The 13,337-nt window shown below is 56.7% G+C and overlaps 4 protein-coding genes across 5 annotated transcripts in view; 3 read left to right on the plus strand and 1 right to left on the minus strand.

Moving 5' to 3' along the window:
- Window positions 1–1,700, plus strand: part of NXN (nucleoredoxin) — a 46,878-nt gene extending 45,178 nt beyond the window's left edge. Inside the window, exons 8-9 of one of the 2 annotated variants that reach the window (XM_053995845.1) lie at window positions 499–587; window positions 718–1,700. In XM_053995845.1, coding sequence (XP_053851820.1) covers window positions 499–587; window positions 718–808 — 180 coding nt within the window. In that variant the 3' untranslated portion in view covers window positions 809–1,700. The other variant, XM_053995844.1, reaches the window with a different exon arrangement.
- An 822-nt stretch (window positions 1,701–2,522) lies between these two features.
- Window positions 2,523–3,717, minus strand: MRM3 (mitochondrial rRNA methyltransferase 3). Its single transcript, XM_053995548.1, has 3 exons — window positions 3,615–3,717; window positions 3,327–3,494; window positions 2,523–3,163 (listed from the first exon to the last, which is right to left on the minus strand). The coding sequence occupies exons 2-3, from the start codon at window positions 3,463–3,465 to the stop codon at window positions 2,610–2,612; spliced, it is 693 nt and encodes a 230-aa protein (XP_053851523.1). The 5' UTR covers window positions 3,466–3,494; window positions 3,615–3,717; the 3' UTR covers window positions 2,523–2,609.
- Window positions 3,718–4,981: 1,264 nt separating this feature from the next.
- GLOD4 (glyoxalase domain containing 4) lies at window positions 4,982–9,637 on the plus strand. Its single transcript, XM_053995420.1, has 9 exons — window positions 4,982–5,094; window positions 5,738–5,787; window positions 6,399–6,519; window positions 6,968–7,112; window positions 7,314–7,450; window positions 7,703–7,789; window positions 7,913–8,026; window positions 8,108–8,194; window positions 8,517–9,637. Exons 1-9 carry the CDS (start codon window positions 5,005–5,007, stop codon window positions 8,580–8,582), a joined length of 897 nt encoding a protein of 298 aa, XP_053851395.1. The 5' UTR covers window positions 4,982–5,004; the 3' UTR covers window positions 8,583–9,637.
- Window positions 9,638–9,665: 28 nt separating this feature from the next.
- GEMIN4 (gem nuclear organelle associated protein 4) lies at window positions 9,666–13,039 on the plus strand. Its single transcript, XM_053995419.1, has one exon. The coding sequence runs from the start codon at window positions 9,666–9,668 to the stop codon at window positions 12,990–12,992; it is 3,327 nt and encodes a 1,108-aa protein (XP_053851394.1). The 3' UTR covers window positions 12,993–13,039.
- Window positions 13,040–13,337: the final 298 nt, after the last annotated feature.

Here is a 13,337-nt window from a genome sequence, read left to right on the forward strand (position 1 = left end):
GTGTGCCCAGACACTGGGACCTGCTGGTGGGGTCTCATTGTTGGCTCAAAGCACAAGTCTTCATCCCTTTCCTGTTCTTTGCTTTGTTCTGGGTGTGCGCTTGGGTCCCTTTGGTATCCACCCTTGGTGAGCAGTGAGGCCGTGGCTGTGCTGGCAGAGAGCTGGCAGTCCCCACACTGAGCACTTGTCCCCAGTTCCTTGAGCTGTGGATGTCCCAGGGGCTCTGGGGTGGCTGGGGCAGCAGGTCGGTCTGGAAGCAGTGCCTCTGGGTTGGAGGAGTGTATGTCCCATTCCAGCCTGGGATAAACCAACCCAGTTTGGTTCTGACACAAACCACGAGCAGAGCAGGCACCAAGATGGCTGTTGCCTGCTATGCTGGTGGTACTGCAGTGCTGGTGCAAAGCTCAGCCTCTTGGGATATACTGTGGCAGCAGCAAACTGCTCCTGGTCTCCTGGCTCTGCTGTTGACTCCTCTGTCCTTCTCCTTTTGGCCTCCAGGACGACATGACCGACTCCCTGCGGGATTACACCAACCTGCCCGAGGCTGCACCCCTGCTCACCATCCTGGACATGTCGGCCCGGGCCAAGTACGTGATGGATGTGGAGGAGATCACGCCCGAAATCGTGGAAGCCTTTGTCAGCGACTTTCTAGCAGACAAGCTAAAACCCGAGCCCATCTAAGGGGCCCCTGCGCCAACAGACGTTATTTAAAACTAGGTCTCTCTTCCGCCGCTTGTGGATTCTCCAGCGTGTCCTCACGCCCGACCCAGTATCCAACCTTCTTGTGGTGCCTTGTTTTACGCAGTGAATCCTCCTCCTAAGCAAACTCCTTGAGATGCACTTTCAGCAGGGAGTTGTTGGCGTTTGGAGACTTCGCTTGTGCTTCATGGTGATATAATCTCTAATAACCAGGCCAGAACTGTTACCGTATCGTTATTTTATACATGGCACTAGCTAGCAGGCAAATCTTTTTGCATGGTGTTCTTCCCAACGTATGCATCAGGCAGTGGGTGGGGTTCTTGGGGCTCTTTTCTTTCTCCCCCCCCCCCTTCTTTCCTTTCTCACCACCTCTGCTGACTAAATGACTTCCAGGAAGCAATAAGGAAACTGTCCCCATCACCCCTGGCCAGTTCTTTCTCTCCCACGAAAGTGCCCTGACAAGGCCAAGACAAAGTCTTAACTGCTGACAACCTCTGAAAGACCACGGCACAGCCAAGCTCTTCCTCCTGGGGGTGAGACCTTCCCTTGTGGGTTTCCCACCCCCCACTCCAAGCACCGACAGCCTTAGGCAGCGCTGGCTGTTGTGTCAGGGTCCATCCCCCTGCCATGGGTGGGTATTCCCTCTGTCCCTCCCACTCTGAGCCAGGAGGAGGATCACCACCGGGCTGCCCTCACCTCTTGTCTCTCTTCTTTGTGCTCTCCCTGTCCCCTCTCGTCCTTCTCTCTGGTATGAATTGTCCTCTCCCCTCTGTGTTAGTTGATTGAGCTGTTTTTTGTAGGTGTGTCCCAAACTCAACGTTAATGGTGCTGTTCTTTAAAAAAAATAACCAAAAAAAAAACCCAACAAACCCTCCCAAACCCTAAGAAAAAAACCCTCCCTCCCTAACCCAAGCAGCACAGCCGAGCCCTTGAAAAGTGACATTGTAAAAACTGTACATGGTGATTGGAACTTTGTAATAAAACTGTTACAATGACCTCGATTGCTGCGTCCTGCTGTCAGGGAGGAAACCTGTGCGGGGAAGAGGAGCCCACAGCCTGATCCCAGGGATAGGTGGCTCCTGGGATTGTGTGTTCCCCCTGGGCTCCCACAGCCCCTGCCTGTGCCTGCTTTGCTGGCATTGGTCGGAGCTCCCCAGGAGGGAGGGAGCCCTTTGGCAGCCACTGGGGCGTTCCCAGCCTGAATAGCGCGTGTTGTGCAAGCCACCGCTTCTCCCTTTCAGCTCATTAGTCAGCCATGGCAGGATTATGGCCTCCCTTTTATCCTGCTGCAGCTTCCCACCCTGCCAGGAGCTGGGAACGGCCGCCAGCTCGGCCTGTATAAACCCAGCCTGTGTTTTGCACGTTTCAGGGGTTCCCGTGTTCAGCAGTGATGAACTGACTGGGGAGCAGCTCCAGGAGCAGCCCAGCGCCTCCCAGCAGCCTGTGGTCAGGAGTGCTGGAGCTTGGACACCCCACACCACGGCCACGGCAGGGTTGGAGTGATTGCTGGAGCACAGGATTTGGGTAAACACAGGCAGGACCCATTCAGGTTAGCAGCAATCTGGTCTTTGTGACCCAAAACCACAGCCAGCAGCCAGGCTGGGAAGGACACGTGCTGTCAGCAGCAGCCTGGCTGGGCCAGCACAGACCAGGGATCTGAGGTCTCCATGGATCTCCTGGATGAAAGGGCTGGAGCAGCAGGGAAGGGCTGAGGTGAGGCCAGGGCTGCTCCCCGTCCTTTCCCTTCTCTCTAGCATCACCGTGTGGCCACCACATCCACGGGGAGCCACACACTCATCCCAGCACTCTCCAGCCTTAAATACTCATTTACTACAAACCAAACAGCCCGAGCTGCTCTTTTATTAACCCTCAAAGAACTAAAGGCAAGAGGCGCTCCTTCAGCAAACAGTTCAGCCTGGCACAGGCAACTTCTGCCTGCCATCCTCCTGCTTGTGCCGCCACAGCAGCTGCCTCTTGCCCTCGAACAGCAGGATGCCAGCAGCAACAGCAGAGTTCAGGCTGTCCACGCCTGGCACCACGGGAATGAGCAGTCTCTTCCCCCCCGTGCTGGCTGCCAGCCCCAGCGCGGCCGGGCTCAGGCCGTGGGTCTCCCCTCCGATCACCACGGCCACCGGAGCCCGTGCCCAGTCCTCGTAGTAATGCTGTGCAGCCAGCCCTGGGATTGCTGCTCCCTCCTCATCCCCGTGCTCGGGAGCAGCCTTGGCGCTGGATTTCACGGGAGCTTTTGGGCTGGCAGGAGCAGAGGCAGCCCTGCCAGCCCCTCTGGGCACGGGTGTGCTCCCGGCCGGAGCGTCGGGGTCGTTGTTGTCGGCCACGCAGACCTGGATGCCAGCAGGGAGGTTGGCAGGAACAGATTCCCAGTCCAGGCTGGCGATGATGGGCACACGGAAATGAGCCCCCATGCCCGCACGGAGCACCTTTGGCTCCCACGGATCCACACAGCCTGGGAAGGAACGGGGAGAAACAGTGACAGCACAGGGATCCCCACAAAGGTGGGATTCAGAGCCACAGCCAACCATGCCAGCCACTCCTTACGAACTCTGGGGAACATCTTCAAGCACCTCATTCCCTGCCTTACCCCCAGGCTACTCAAACTTTTCTCTTACCTTTGGTGAGCAGCACTTTCTCACAGCCTACTCCTGCTGCAGATCTCAGAATAGTCCCCAGGTTTCCTGGATCTCGGATGTTGTCGCAGATGAGGAGCAGTGGCAGGGAGTTGGCGAGCTGAGCTGCAGGGTAGGACATCTTGGCAGGGTCAGGCTTGGAAAAAATGCCTGAGGAAATGAAGTGTGACAGGTTTATGAGTGACCCACCCCCAGGAGAGGCCTGCTCTGAAAGAGCTGGCCCAGATTTCACTAAAGATGTGCTGGAGGAAGTGTTGGGAAAAGCACCACCTAAAAGAAGTGTGAGCAGAGTTTGTCACTTGGCAAGGAAAACTTATTTTCCCAGCAGTGCTATGTCGAGGGAAAGATTATTAAGAGAGTCATTATCCTAAATATGAAAAGCTTCCCTTTGGGTAGTGTTGCAACTGTTTCAGAGGTAACTTACCAAGAAGCCCCTGAGGAGTCACGAGGTCAGACCAGGTCTTAATGTCTTCAAATTTCACCTTAACCAAGCTGGCTCGTTTTATCTCTGCCTCAGGCAGCAGCTTCAGGTGCCCCACGGTGCTGAAGAAGAGTGTCTGTGGCACAGCCCCTGCCTCCAGTGCATCCTTGATCAGCCTGTGCCCCTCCAGCAGAACCTTCCCATGATTATCTCGAAACTTCTTGGACTTGGCGATAGTCACCACTTTTCTGTGGAGAAATTATTCAGAGAACGTGGCTGTGATGCTCACAGCACCTTCAGTCTGACCTTCACCAGCCCCTGAGAGCTTCTCTGGCAGGTCACAGAGGTGATCTGAGGGATGGAGCACCTGTCCTAGGAGGAGAGGCTGGGCAAGGTGGCTCTGGGGTGAGCTTAGAGCACCTTTCAGCGCCTGAAAGAGAGCTGGTGAAGGACTTCGACAAGGGCCTGGAGTGCCAGGACAACGGGGAATGGCTTTAAACTGCCAGAGGGCAGGATTAGATGGGATATTGGGAAGGAACACCATGTGAGGGAGGTGAGGCCCTGGCACCGGTTACCCAGAGCAGCTGTGGCTGCCCCTGGATCCCTGCAAGTGCCCAAGACAAGTGGATGATGCTTGGACAACCTGGTCTGGCAGAAGGTGTCCCTGCCCACGGTAAGGGGTGGAACGGGACGGGCTTTAATCTCCCTTCGAACGTTTAATCTCCCTTCGAACCCCTCCCCGGTTCTTTGAAATCCTCCCGGTACCTTCACCCCGGCGTGTGTCAGTCTCCCCCCCTTCCTCCCTCCCGTCCCGCGGGGGTTCTGAGGGGCAGCACGGCCGGGCCCCGCTCCCCGCGCTCACCCCAGCCTGCGGTCCCCGGGCGCCGCCTTCTCGTACCACGGCCCCGGCGCGGCCGCGCTGCGCTCCGCGGCGGGCGGCGGCGGCTCCGCGGGGCTCCGCGGGCGCTCCCGGGGGCTGTGCGGCCGCAGCACCCGCACGGGGCTCCGCGGGCCCTCCCGGGGGCTGTGCGGCCGCAGCACCCGCACGGGGCTCCGCCGCAGCGCCCGCACCCCGCGCCGCCCGCCCGGCTCCGCCCGCGGCCCGCGGGGCCTCAGCAGCGCCCGCCACGCGCGGCCCAGCGCCGCCATGGCGCGGCGGCACCGCCCCGTGACGTCAGCGCCGCACCGCCCCGTGACGTCAGCGCGACGCCGCGAGCCCGTGACGTCACGGCCGCCGGCATGGCCGCCCGCAGGGCGCTGCACTTCGTCTTCAAAGTGGGAAACCGGGCCCGCACGGCGCGGTTCTACCGGGAGCTGCTGGGCATGAGGGTGAGCGCGGCACGGCGGGGCTCGGGGGGCGGCGGCTGCGGCCGGGAACGGGCGGCTCTGCGCCCTCCGTGTCCCCGGGGTGCGGCCCGGGACGGGGACGGGGACGGGGACGGGAATGGGATGGGATGGGATGGGATGGAATGGGGTGGGAATAGGGACGGAATGGAAATGGGGATGGGGATGGGAATGGGAATGGGAATGGGGATGGGGACGGGATGGTGATGGGATGGGAATGGGAATGGAGACAGGGACAGGAATGGGAATGGGGATGGGAATGGGATGGAATAGGAATGGGAACGGGGATGGGGACGGGATGGCAATGGAATGGGGATGGGGATGGGACGGGATTGGGATGGGATGGGGATGGGGATGGAGACGGGATGGGGACGGGATGGGGATGGGATGGGAATGGGGATGGGGACGGGATGAGAATGGAATGGGAATGGGAATGGGAATGGGAATGGGAATGGGGATGGGAATGGGAATGGGAATGGGGATGGGATGGGATGGGATGGGAGCCGTTTCCTGCCCGCGCTGGCCCCGTTCCCGCCCGCTTCCCCGGGCCTAGGGAAGGCGTTCCGGCCTGGAGCCGGGGATGCTCGAGGGGATCCCCTCCCAAGCCGGAGCTGCTGTGGCTCCGCAGGTGCTGCGGCACGAGGAGTTCGAGGAGGGCTGCAAGGCCACCTGCAACGGGTGAGTGCCCAGTACAGCTGTTGTTACTCGCAGTAAAATGAGGGCTGTGTTCTTTCCTGTTGAATTGCTTCCCTTGGAACCTACAGCCCCCCACTCTGTGTAAGTGTGGTGCTTACACTGGACATGAATACCACACCTATAGGTTGATACTTAATTATTTCTCAGCTTACCAGGAATTTCTCAGCTTATCAGGAATCCAGTTCCACTGATTGTTTATATAAGCGTGGGACTATCAAGGGTCTTGAGTTAAAAATCCCTCCCTGGTAGCCACAAAGGTTTTTGTAAAGAAAAAGAAATAAAAAAAAAAAAAAAGAAGAAAGAGGAACGCATTTCGTTGTGAAGTGGAAGGAATCTTACAGTTTGGTGCCCTTTCCTACTTAGCAATAAGGAAGTGATTATGTAATTGCAGCTAATGAGCAGCCTGTGCTCTTAAAGCACGAGCTGTTAATGAGGTGGAATTGCTTTTATCATATGAACTACAGCCCGGGGTCAAATCCACCACCATCTCACTCTAGAAATGCAACTCCTCCTTGGAACACAAACACTTGCAGTTCTTGGTGGTTCATTTGAATACTAATGACCTTAAAATATGGGTAATATGGATATTCCAGCCCTTATGATGGAAAATGGAGCAAGACCATGGTGGGCTATGGACCAGAGGACAATCACTTTGTGGCAGAGCTGACTTACAATTATGGCATTGGAGAATATCACCTGGGCAACGACTTCCTGGTGAGTTCCACTCCAAGCAGCCAACCCTTCTCATGATAAGCTGATTTACTTTAATAATTAGGAGCTCATTTGTCACAGCTGCTTTTTTTTTTTTTTTTTTTTTTTTAATGCTGTTGAGTCCCTTAAACACTTCAGTGTTGCTTTTGTGGTTGTCTCTGAGTTGGAAGAGCAGGAACCAGAGCAGATTTGTGCTCACTTAAAGGTGCAGAAAACATTTCTGGAGCTCTGCCTCTGCTCTGTGTGTAGGACAGCTGGTGTTTGCTGCCAGATCCACCATGGGGTGCTGAGCTAGGAAGGACTTGCTGCAGGAAAACACTCTTATATTTATTATTTTGATAATATTTTTTGTGATTCAGTGGCTGGCAGCAGATGGAGATCTCGTGTTTCCTGTGTGGAAGCAGGTGATGTGTCTGCATCCACCCCATGGATTCTGTTGTGTCCTCTCTAGGGCATCACTCTGGTGTCCAGCCAGGCTGTGAGCAATGCCAGGAAGATGGGGTGGCCCCTCAAAGAAGTCACCTCTGGTGTCTTTGAAGCTGAAGCCCCAGGAGGATACAAATTCTACCTGGAAGACAAGGAACAGCCCAAGCAAGGTGAAATATTTACCCCTACTGGTGTTCAGCAGAGGTTTTACCAGTGGGGTATCAGAGTGTGTTTACTTTGATGGCATTTTGTAAAACAGAACACTTTTAAAATCATTTCTCTGTTACTTCTCAAGAATATTAATGACATTAACTGTGGGTTTAAAGCTATAATATGTCTGTAGCTAATTTGAAATTATTGCAATCCTCAAGATCCCGTGTGGAAGGTAACCCTGGGCGTCTCAAACCTGCAGAAGTCTGTGAGCTACTGGTCTGGTTTGCTTGGGATGAAAATCTATGAGAAGGATGAGGAGAAACAAAGGGCTTTGCTGGGCTACGCTGATAACCAGGTCAGTCCTTGGGGAAAAAAAATCACCAATTTCCTGAGAACACAGTCTTGAATGGAAAAAAAAGTTCTTAATTAGAGCAACTGTGCCCTTAATGATGAGTGTTTTAATTGAAGCTGTATACACCCAGCTGTGCTTTTTTTTTAAAAAAAAAAAAAAGCTGTGGTTTGCTCTGGCTTGGTGGGGAAGGCGTGGATGGGGGATTTTGGAATCACCCAGATCCTGAAGAAAAAGGTTTTTTTTTCCCTGTCCCAGTGCAAGCTGGAGCTGAAGGCTGTTGGAGGGGCGGTGGATCACGGGACGGCGTTCGGCCGCATCGCCTTCTCCTGTGCCAAGGAAGAGGTAACAGCCCCCCTTCCCTTACCCCCCCAGCTGGGGAAGGCAGTTTTTGGTGTTAAAACAACCCTGAGCAGACAGTTTATCTCTTTGGCAGCGAGGTGATTTGGGTTTGTTTTCTGCTTTCAGCTGCCAAGCATTGAAGCCCTGATGAAAAAGGAGGATCAGAAGATTTTGACCCCCCTGGTCAGCTTGGACACGCCTGGCAAAGCCACGGTGCAAGTGGTAATTCTGGCTGATCCTGTGAGTACAGCTGGGAACAGTGGTTAAATTGGGTTTAAATTTCCCCTCGCCATTGGTTATAACTGAGCTGCTTCCTTTCAGGATGGCCATGAAATCTGTTTTGTGGGGGATGAGGCGTTCAGAGAGCTCTCCCGGGTGGACCCTGATGGTGACAAGCTGTTGGATGATGTAAGTGGCTGCACATTCATTTCCTTCCAGATTAGAGATACCTGTAAAATCCAATTTTCGTTCCATGCTGAGGTTTTTTTTTTTTTTTTCCTAGAAGCAAATTCCCCAGGCTTGGTAAGGAAAATAAATCAGTTTTCAAAGCTCACTTGGTGCCCTGGGTGGAGCTGTCCAGCCTCACTCTTGGGGCACGGTCACTTTGTTTGCTGTGGCAGAGAACATTGGTTTTCACTGTCAGTTCTCCTTACCAGTGGCTAAAAAATGATTTATCCCTCCAGAGAGCTTTCCTCCTGTTCTGACCACATTCCTCCTTGTCTTTGTGCAGGCCATGGCTGCAGACAGCAGTGACAAGTGGTTTGCTGAGCACAACATGAAGAAGGTTTCAGCTTAGCTGGAGGAATGGACTGTGCTGCTCCTCTGTGCCTTGGAGCTCTTCCAGGAAAATGCCACTCCTGGTTAAAGTGCTGCCTTCCCAATCAGAGGGTGCTGGGATGTCCCGTGGTGGGTTTTTTTTTTTGGGGGGGTTGATTTAAGCTGATGCCTCTGGCCTGCTGCTCTCTCCCTTCCTCATCTCCTCCTTCCAAAAAACTGGGGCTGTGCAGCAAAGGAGCAGCTGAGCCCTTGGCCTCAAAACCAGGGATCATCAGTCAAGAGAACATCACATTTCTGTGTTGCTGTTATACTTGAAAGAAAGGTGACTAGCTACGTTATTTTCTGATTAATTAATTTCCTGATTAATTGGCTTTAGCTGTCCTTCATTTGCAGGCTAGAGAGGAGATTTTGAGGTAGCTGTGGCTACTCCCCCTCTCCAGTGGGGTGCATCCCTTTATTGGGAGCAATGAAATGATCTTGCCAAAATCTGTGAATACTCCAGTGCTTGTTTTCATTCCAAGGTGTTTCCCCAGCTTCCAAGGGGAAATGTTCACTCGGGAAACCCGTGGTGTGTTCCTCACTGGGATCCTGCTGCTGATGGGGTGGTTTCCAGTCCTCCTCCAGGAGATTTCCACCTTCCAGGAGGGAGCTGAGGCTGTGCTTTGGGGTTTGTAGCTGCACTGTCTGCTGAGGTGCCAGGGGGGCAGCTTGAAGTAAGTTTTGCAGTTAGTTTTTGGTGAGAAGCTGCCTTTGGAAATAACAGTTCAGGGTTTATTGCGTTGGAATGAAGTCACTCTGCTTTCGCTGGGAATACAGGGAGTCATTCCTGGCATTGTTTGTGCCAGGTGTGCTGCCTGACTGCTCATTTTCTTGATGAGAACCTTAAATAAAATACCTTAAATCAGGTTTTCATCGTGAAACTGGAATGGGTTTCATGGAGAAGATCGGGCAGCGTTGGCACTTCTGAGCTGGAACGGGAACAATTCCTCGCTGCGATTTTTGCCCGAGCTTTCCAGTTCAGCTTTAATGACGGTTTTGAATCCTCTTCGTCAAATTAAACACGTTGATACCGGAGCACGGCAATTAATGAATTAATTAATGAATGAATGAATTAATTAATCCAGCCCGCCTCCGCGCCGCCAGGGGGCGCTGCGGCGGGGGGGGAGCGGCTGGCGGCGTGACGTCAGCGCGCCGCCGGTGTGACGTCAGCGGCGGCGCCGGCATGGAGCCGGCGGAGCGCGGGGCCGCGATGGCGCCGGGCTGTCCCGGCGGGCCCTGGGCCGTGGGCGAGGAGACGGCGATCCTGCACGGCGGCTTCCTGCTGGCCGCCCGCCTGCTGCAGCCGCGGCCGCTGCGGGAGCTGCGCAAAGCCGACTGGCCCCGCGCGGGCGTGCCCATCACCGACGCGCTGCGCGAGATCGGCGAGCGCTGCCCCTCGCCCATGGGCCTGTGGAAGAAGGAGGCCGTGGCCATCGTCTGGGCCAAAATCCTGCTGCCGGCCCCCCCCGCCGCCGCGGCGCTGGAGTGGGGCTGGAAGGACGACGGGTTCTTCTCGGTGGGCGCGATGATCCCCGATGTCAACCACACCGCCCTCTTCGAGCTGGTCAAGGCGCTGGGCGAGCCCCGGCTCTTCGTGCGGCTGCTGCTGGCGCTGCCCCCGGCTGCGTGCCGGGGACAGCTGCAGAGCTTGGTGGAGTACATCTCCAGCGAGACGTCCCCGTCGGACATCAGCTTCTTCTTGGACGTGTGGTGGGAGGTGCTGAAGCACGGGGAGGGACAGGAGGACGCCACGGTGTCGGCGTTCAGCGCTCTCATCCATCAGCACGGCGGGGAGTCCTCCCTGGAGGATGGTCTGCAGCCCCCAAAGAGGTTCAAGGGTGACCCTGGGAGCGCCCCAGCTGCCCCCGGGCTGCCCGCGGTGCTGCTGGAGGGGTTGAAGCAGATCCGAGGCGGCATCGCCCAGCCCCGCCTGAGGTGCTACGCCCTGGCCAACCTGGCCGAGCTGTGCCTGTCCTCGGGGCTGGGCCCAGGGGACAGCCCCCTGCCCATCGCAGAGCACCTGGCCAAGGTCGGTGCCGTGGTCAGCCTCTGGAGCAGCGACACGGAGAGCCCGTACCACCCCTGCGGGCTGGGAGAGAAGGTGAGGGAGGCAGAGAGGAGCGTGAGCCGCCTGTGCCCGGCCAGACCCTCTCGTGAGGAGCTCTTTGGCGGCTTGGACTTGCTCTGCAGCTTGTTGCAGGCCTGGGGAGAGGAGCTGCAGGACGCTCTGAGGGGATGTGAGGAGCTTTGCTTCGAGAGCTACCGGCTCCTGGACGCTCTGAGCAGCCTTGGGAAGAACCTGGATTTCCTCTCGGAGACCAGAGACCTGGGGGAGGGCGAGACACGGGTGGTGTCAGAGCTGACACAGCTCACCCAGGACTTCCTCAGGGACACCAGTGCTGTCCTGAAGGATTTGGACACCAGCCTCGTGTCTTCAGTTGCCATGGCAATCATCGCACAAAGGCTGGACCGCCATGTGGACACCTGCTCTGTTTTTGCATCTGAAAAGACCTGGGCTTTTTCAAAGGCCTGGGTTGAGTGCCTGGTGACAAACAAAGCTCTGTTCCAGACCCCTGAGCTAGTCTTGAAACTGCTGGAGACGCTGGTGAACTTTGCCACGTCCCACCATGACCAGGAGGCCCAAGAGCTGCAGATGCAAGTGGCCAAAGCCATCGTGGAGTGTTACACTGAGCTTTCGTTGAGTGACAAAAACAAAGTGATCTCGGGTGTCCTGGCGTCCTGGGGTGGCCCAGGTCTGTCCCAGAACGTGCAGGTTGTCAGGGAGGGGTTCCAGGAGGACCTGAATGTGACTTTGAACCAGATCACAGAGAGTGTGTCTGATGAAGGCCTGGCCAGGGCTGTGGCTTCTGTGGCCAGGCTGACGCTGCTGTCCCCCGAGGCCACAGTGAAGCAGGTTTGTCATCTCGCTGTGGTCAACCTCGGAGCACACCAGTTCCTCGCCCAAATCCTCTGCTCCTTCCCAGCACTGAGCTTCCTGGAGAGCCACGAGGATGCAGGCAGGCCACGCAGCCTGGTGGTGAGGTGCCTGGAGGAGGCAGTGTGGGGGAAGCTTTCCACGGCGAGGGAGGAGGAGCAATTCCTTCAGTTCCTGGCCTTTCTCATGCAGCCAGGCTCAGCCACCCCACTTGTGTCACCTGCAGAAGTGACCAAAGCCTTTGTCCTTCCCTGTTTAAAGTCAGACTCTGCTCAGATTGAGCTGAGCCTGCAGATCCTCAGTAAGGTTTTGGGAATACCGTCCTGCTCAGGAGAGCACTGGATTAAATCCTGCCACCCATTCCCACTTCTCCTCAGCCTCTGCAAACTCCTGGATGGTTACACCAAGTACTGGCATCAGCCTAGGGAGCAGCTCTTCCCTTCCCTGGAGACCAAAGACCTGATTCTGAACATCCTCTGCCAGCTGTGCGAGCTGGTGGCACCAGAGACCGTGCCCTCCTCGGAGCTGTGGGTGCAGTCGCTGGCCTGGCTCCACAGGAAGGTGGCATCACTGGACTGGACCGTGGGGCTCCGTCTGAAGAAGCTTTATGGGGACCACTTCAAGAACGAGGTCCCAGCGACGCTGTTCGAGATCTGCAGGCTCCCTGAGGACGAGTGGACATCGCAGTCCTGGCCAGCCTACGGGCCGGGCAGCGGGCTGCTGGCCTGGATGGAGTGCTGCTGCGTGTCCCCAGCGCTCAGGGACACCATGCTGGCGCTGCTCTCCGTCAACGTGGACAACCCCAAAGAGGTGAATCTCTTCAGCAAAGGCTTCCTGGTGGCCCTCATCCAGGTGCTGCCCTGGTGCAGCCCCGGCGAGTGGAGGAGGCTGGTGCCCGTGGTGGAGCAGCTGCTGCAGAGGCAGGTGCTGCACGTGCCCTACACGCTGGAGTACGTGCAGCACATGCCCCTGCTCAACCTGCGCCCCTTCGCCTGCCACCTGCAGCTCTCCGTGCTCTTCCTGCGGGGCTTCCAGCTCCTCTGCAGCTCCAGCTGCTCCACCTGGCTGCCACCAGAGGCCTGGCTGCACGTGGTGCAGCTGTACTGCGCCAGCCTGACTGACCTGCTGGCCTCCCTCAAGGCCGCGGCGGGGGCCGCGGCTCAGCCCTGCGCGCAGGAGGTGTCCTTCACCTGCATCCAGCTCTTCTGCCACCTGCTGCACGTGGCTGCCATGCTGCCCGCCGGGGGCTGTGAGGAGCCGCTGCTGGTGGTGGCCCTGGAGGTGCTGTCGCAGTACGAGGCGTCCAGCAAGGCCGACGGGTCGCCCTGCGCCGCGCTGCGCAGAGCCAACGAGGGGCACTTCCTGCAGTCCGTCACGGACAGCCTGCGGCACGAGGAGCTGCGCAGCACCCTCCTGCAGAAGCTCAGCAAGCTGGGAGCACGCTCAGAGCACTGATCTGGACCTTGTAAGATCTGTAATAAACCCTTATTTTTCTCTTTTGAGTTTATTCCCTCCCTGCTGTGTTCTCCCACTAAGCAGCGGAAGGAGCCATATGAGGATGGGTAGGAGGAGCCACTTTGGTTTTCCATTGGAATAACTGGGCACAGCTGTTCCTGAGCCAAGTTCTGTGGCTGCAGCCTTGCCTGCTGGCTCTCTGCATTTACACAGCAGCCTCCGGCATCGAGGAAATAGCTTCCCTCTGGCTGCTTTGCCACAAGCCCTCTCCTAGTCCCAGGAGAATTGCTGGTTTTGCCACGTGCTGCCGGAGGCTGGGAAGCAAGTTGGAGGCTGGGAAGCGAG

Source organism: Vidua macroura, chromosome 20, assembly GCF_024509145.1.
Source record: "Vidua macroura isolate BioBank_ID:100142 chromosome 20, ASM2450914v1, whole genome shotgun sequence".
In the NCBI taxonomy this organism is placed as follows: domain Eukaryota; kingdom Metazoa; phylum Chordata; class Aves; order Passeriformes; family Viduidae; genus Vidua; species Vidua macroura.

Coding starts and splice junctions, on each gene's coding strand:
- MRM3 (XM_053995548.1), bottom strand. CDS start 3,465: ATGTCCTACCCTGCAGCTCAGCTCGCCAACTCCCTGCCACTGCTCCTC. Junction 3,164..3,326: donor GAAAGTGCTGCTCACCAAAG/GTAAGAGAAAAG, acceptor GTTCCTTCCCAG/GCTGTGTGGATCCGTGGGAG.
- GEMIN4 (XM_053995419.1), top strand. CDS start 9,666: ATGAATGAATTAATTAATCCAGCCCGCCTCCGCGCCGCCAGGGGGCGC.
- GLOD4 (XM_053995420.1), top strand. CDS start 5,005: ATGGCCGCCCGCAGGGCGCTGCACTTCGTCTTCAAAGTGGGAAACCGG. Junction 6,520..6,967: donor ACCTGGGCAACGACTTCCTG/GTGAGTTCCACT, acceptor TGTCCTCTCTAG/GGCATCACTCTGGTGTCCAG. Junction 7,113..7,313: donor CAAGGAACAGCCCAAGCAAG/GTGAAATATTTA, acceptor GCAATCCTCAAG/ATCCCGTGTGGAAGGTAACC.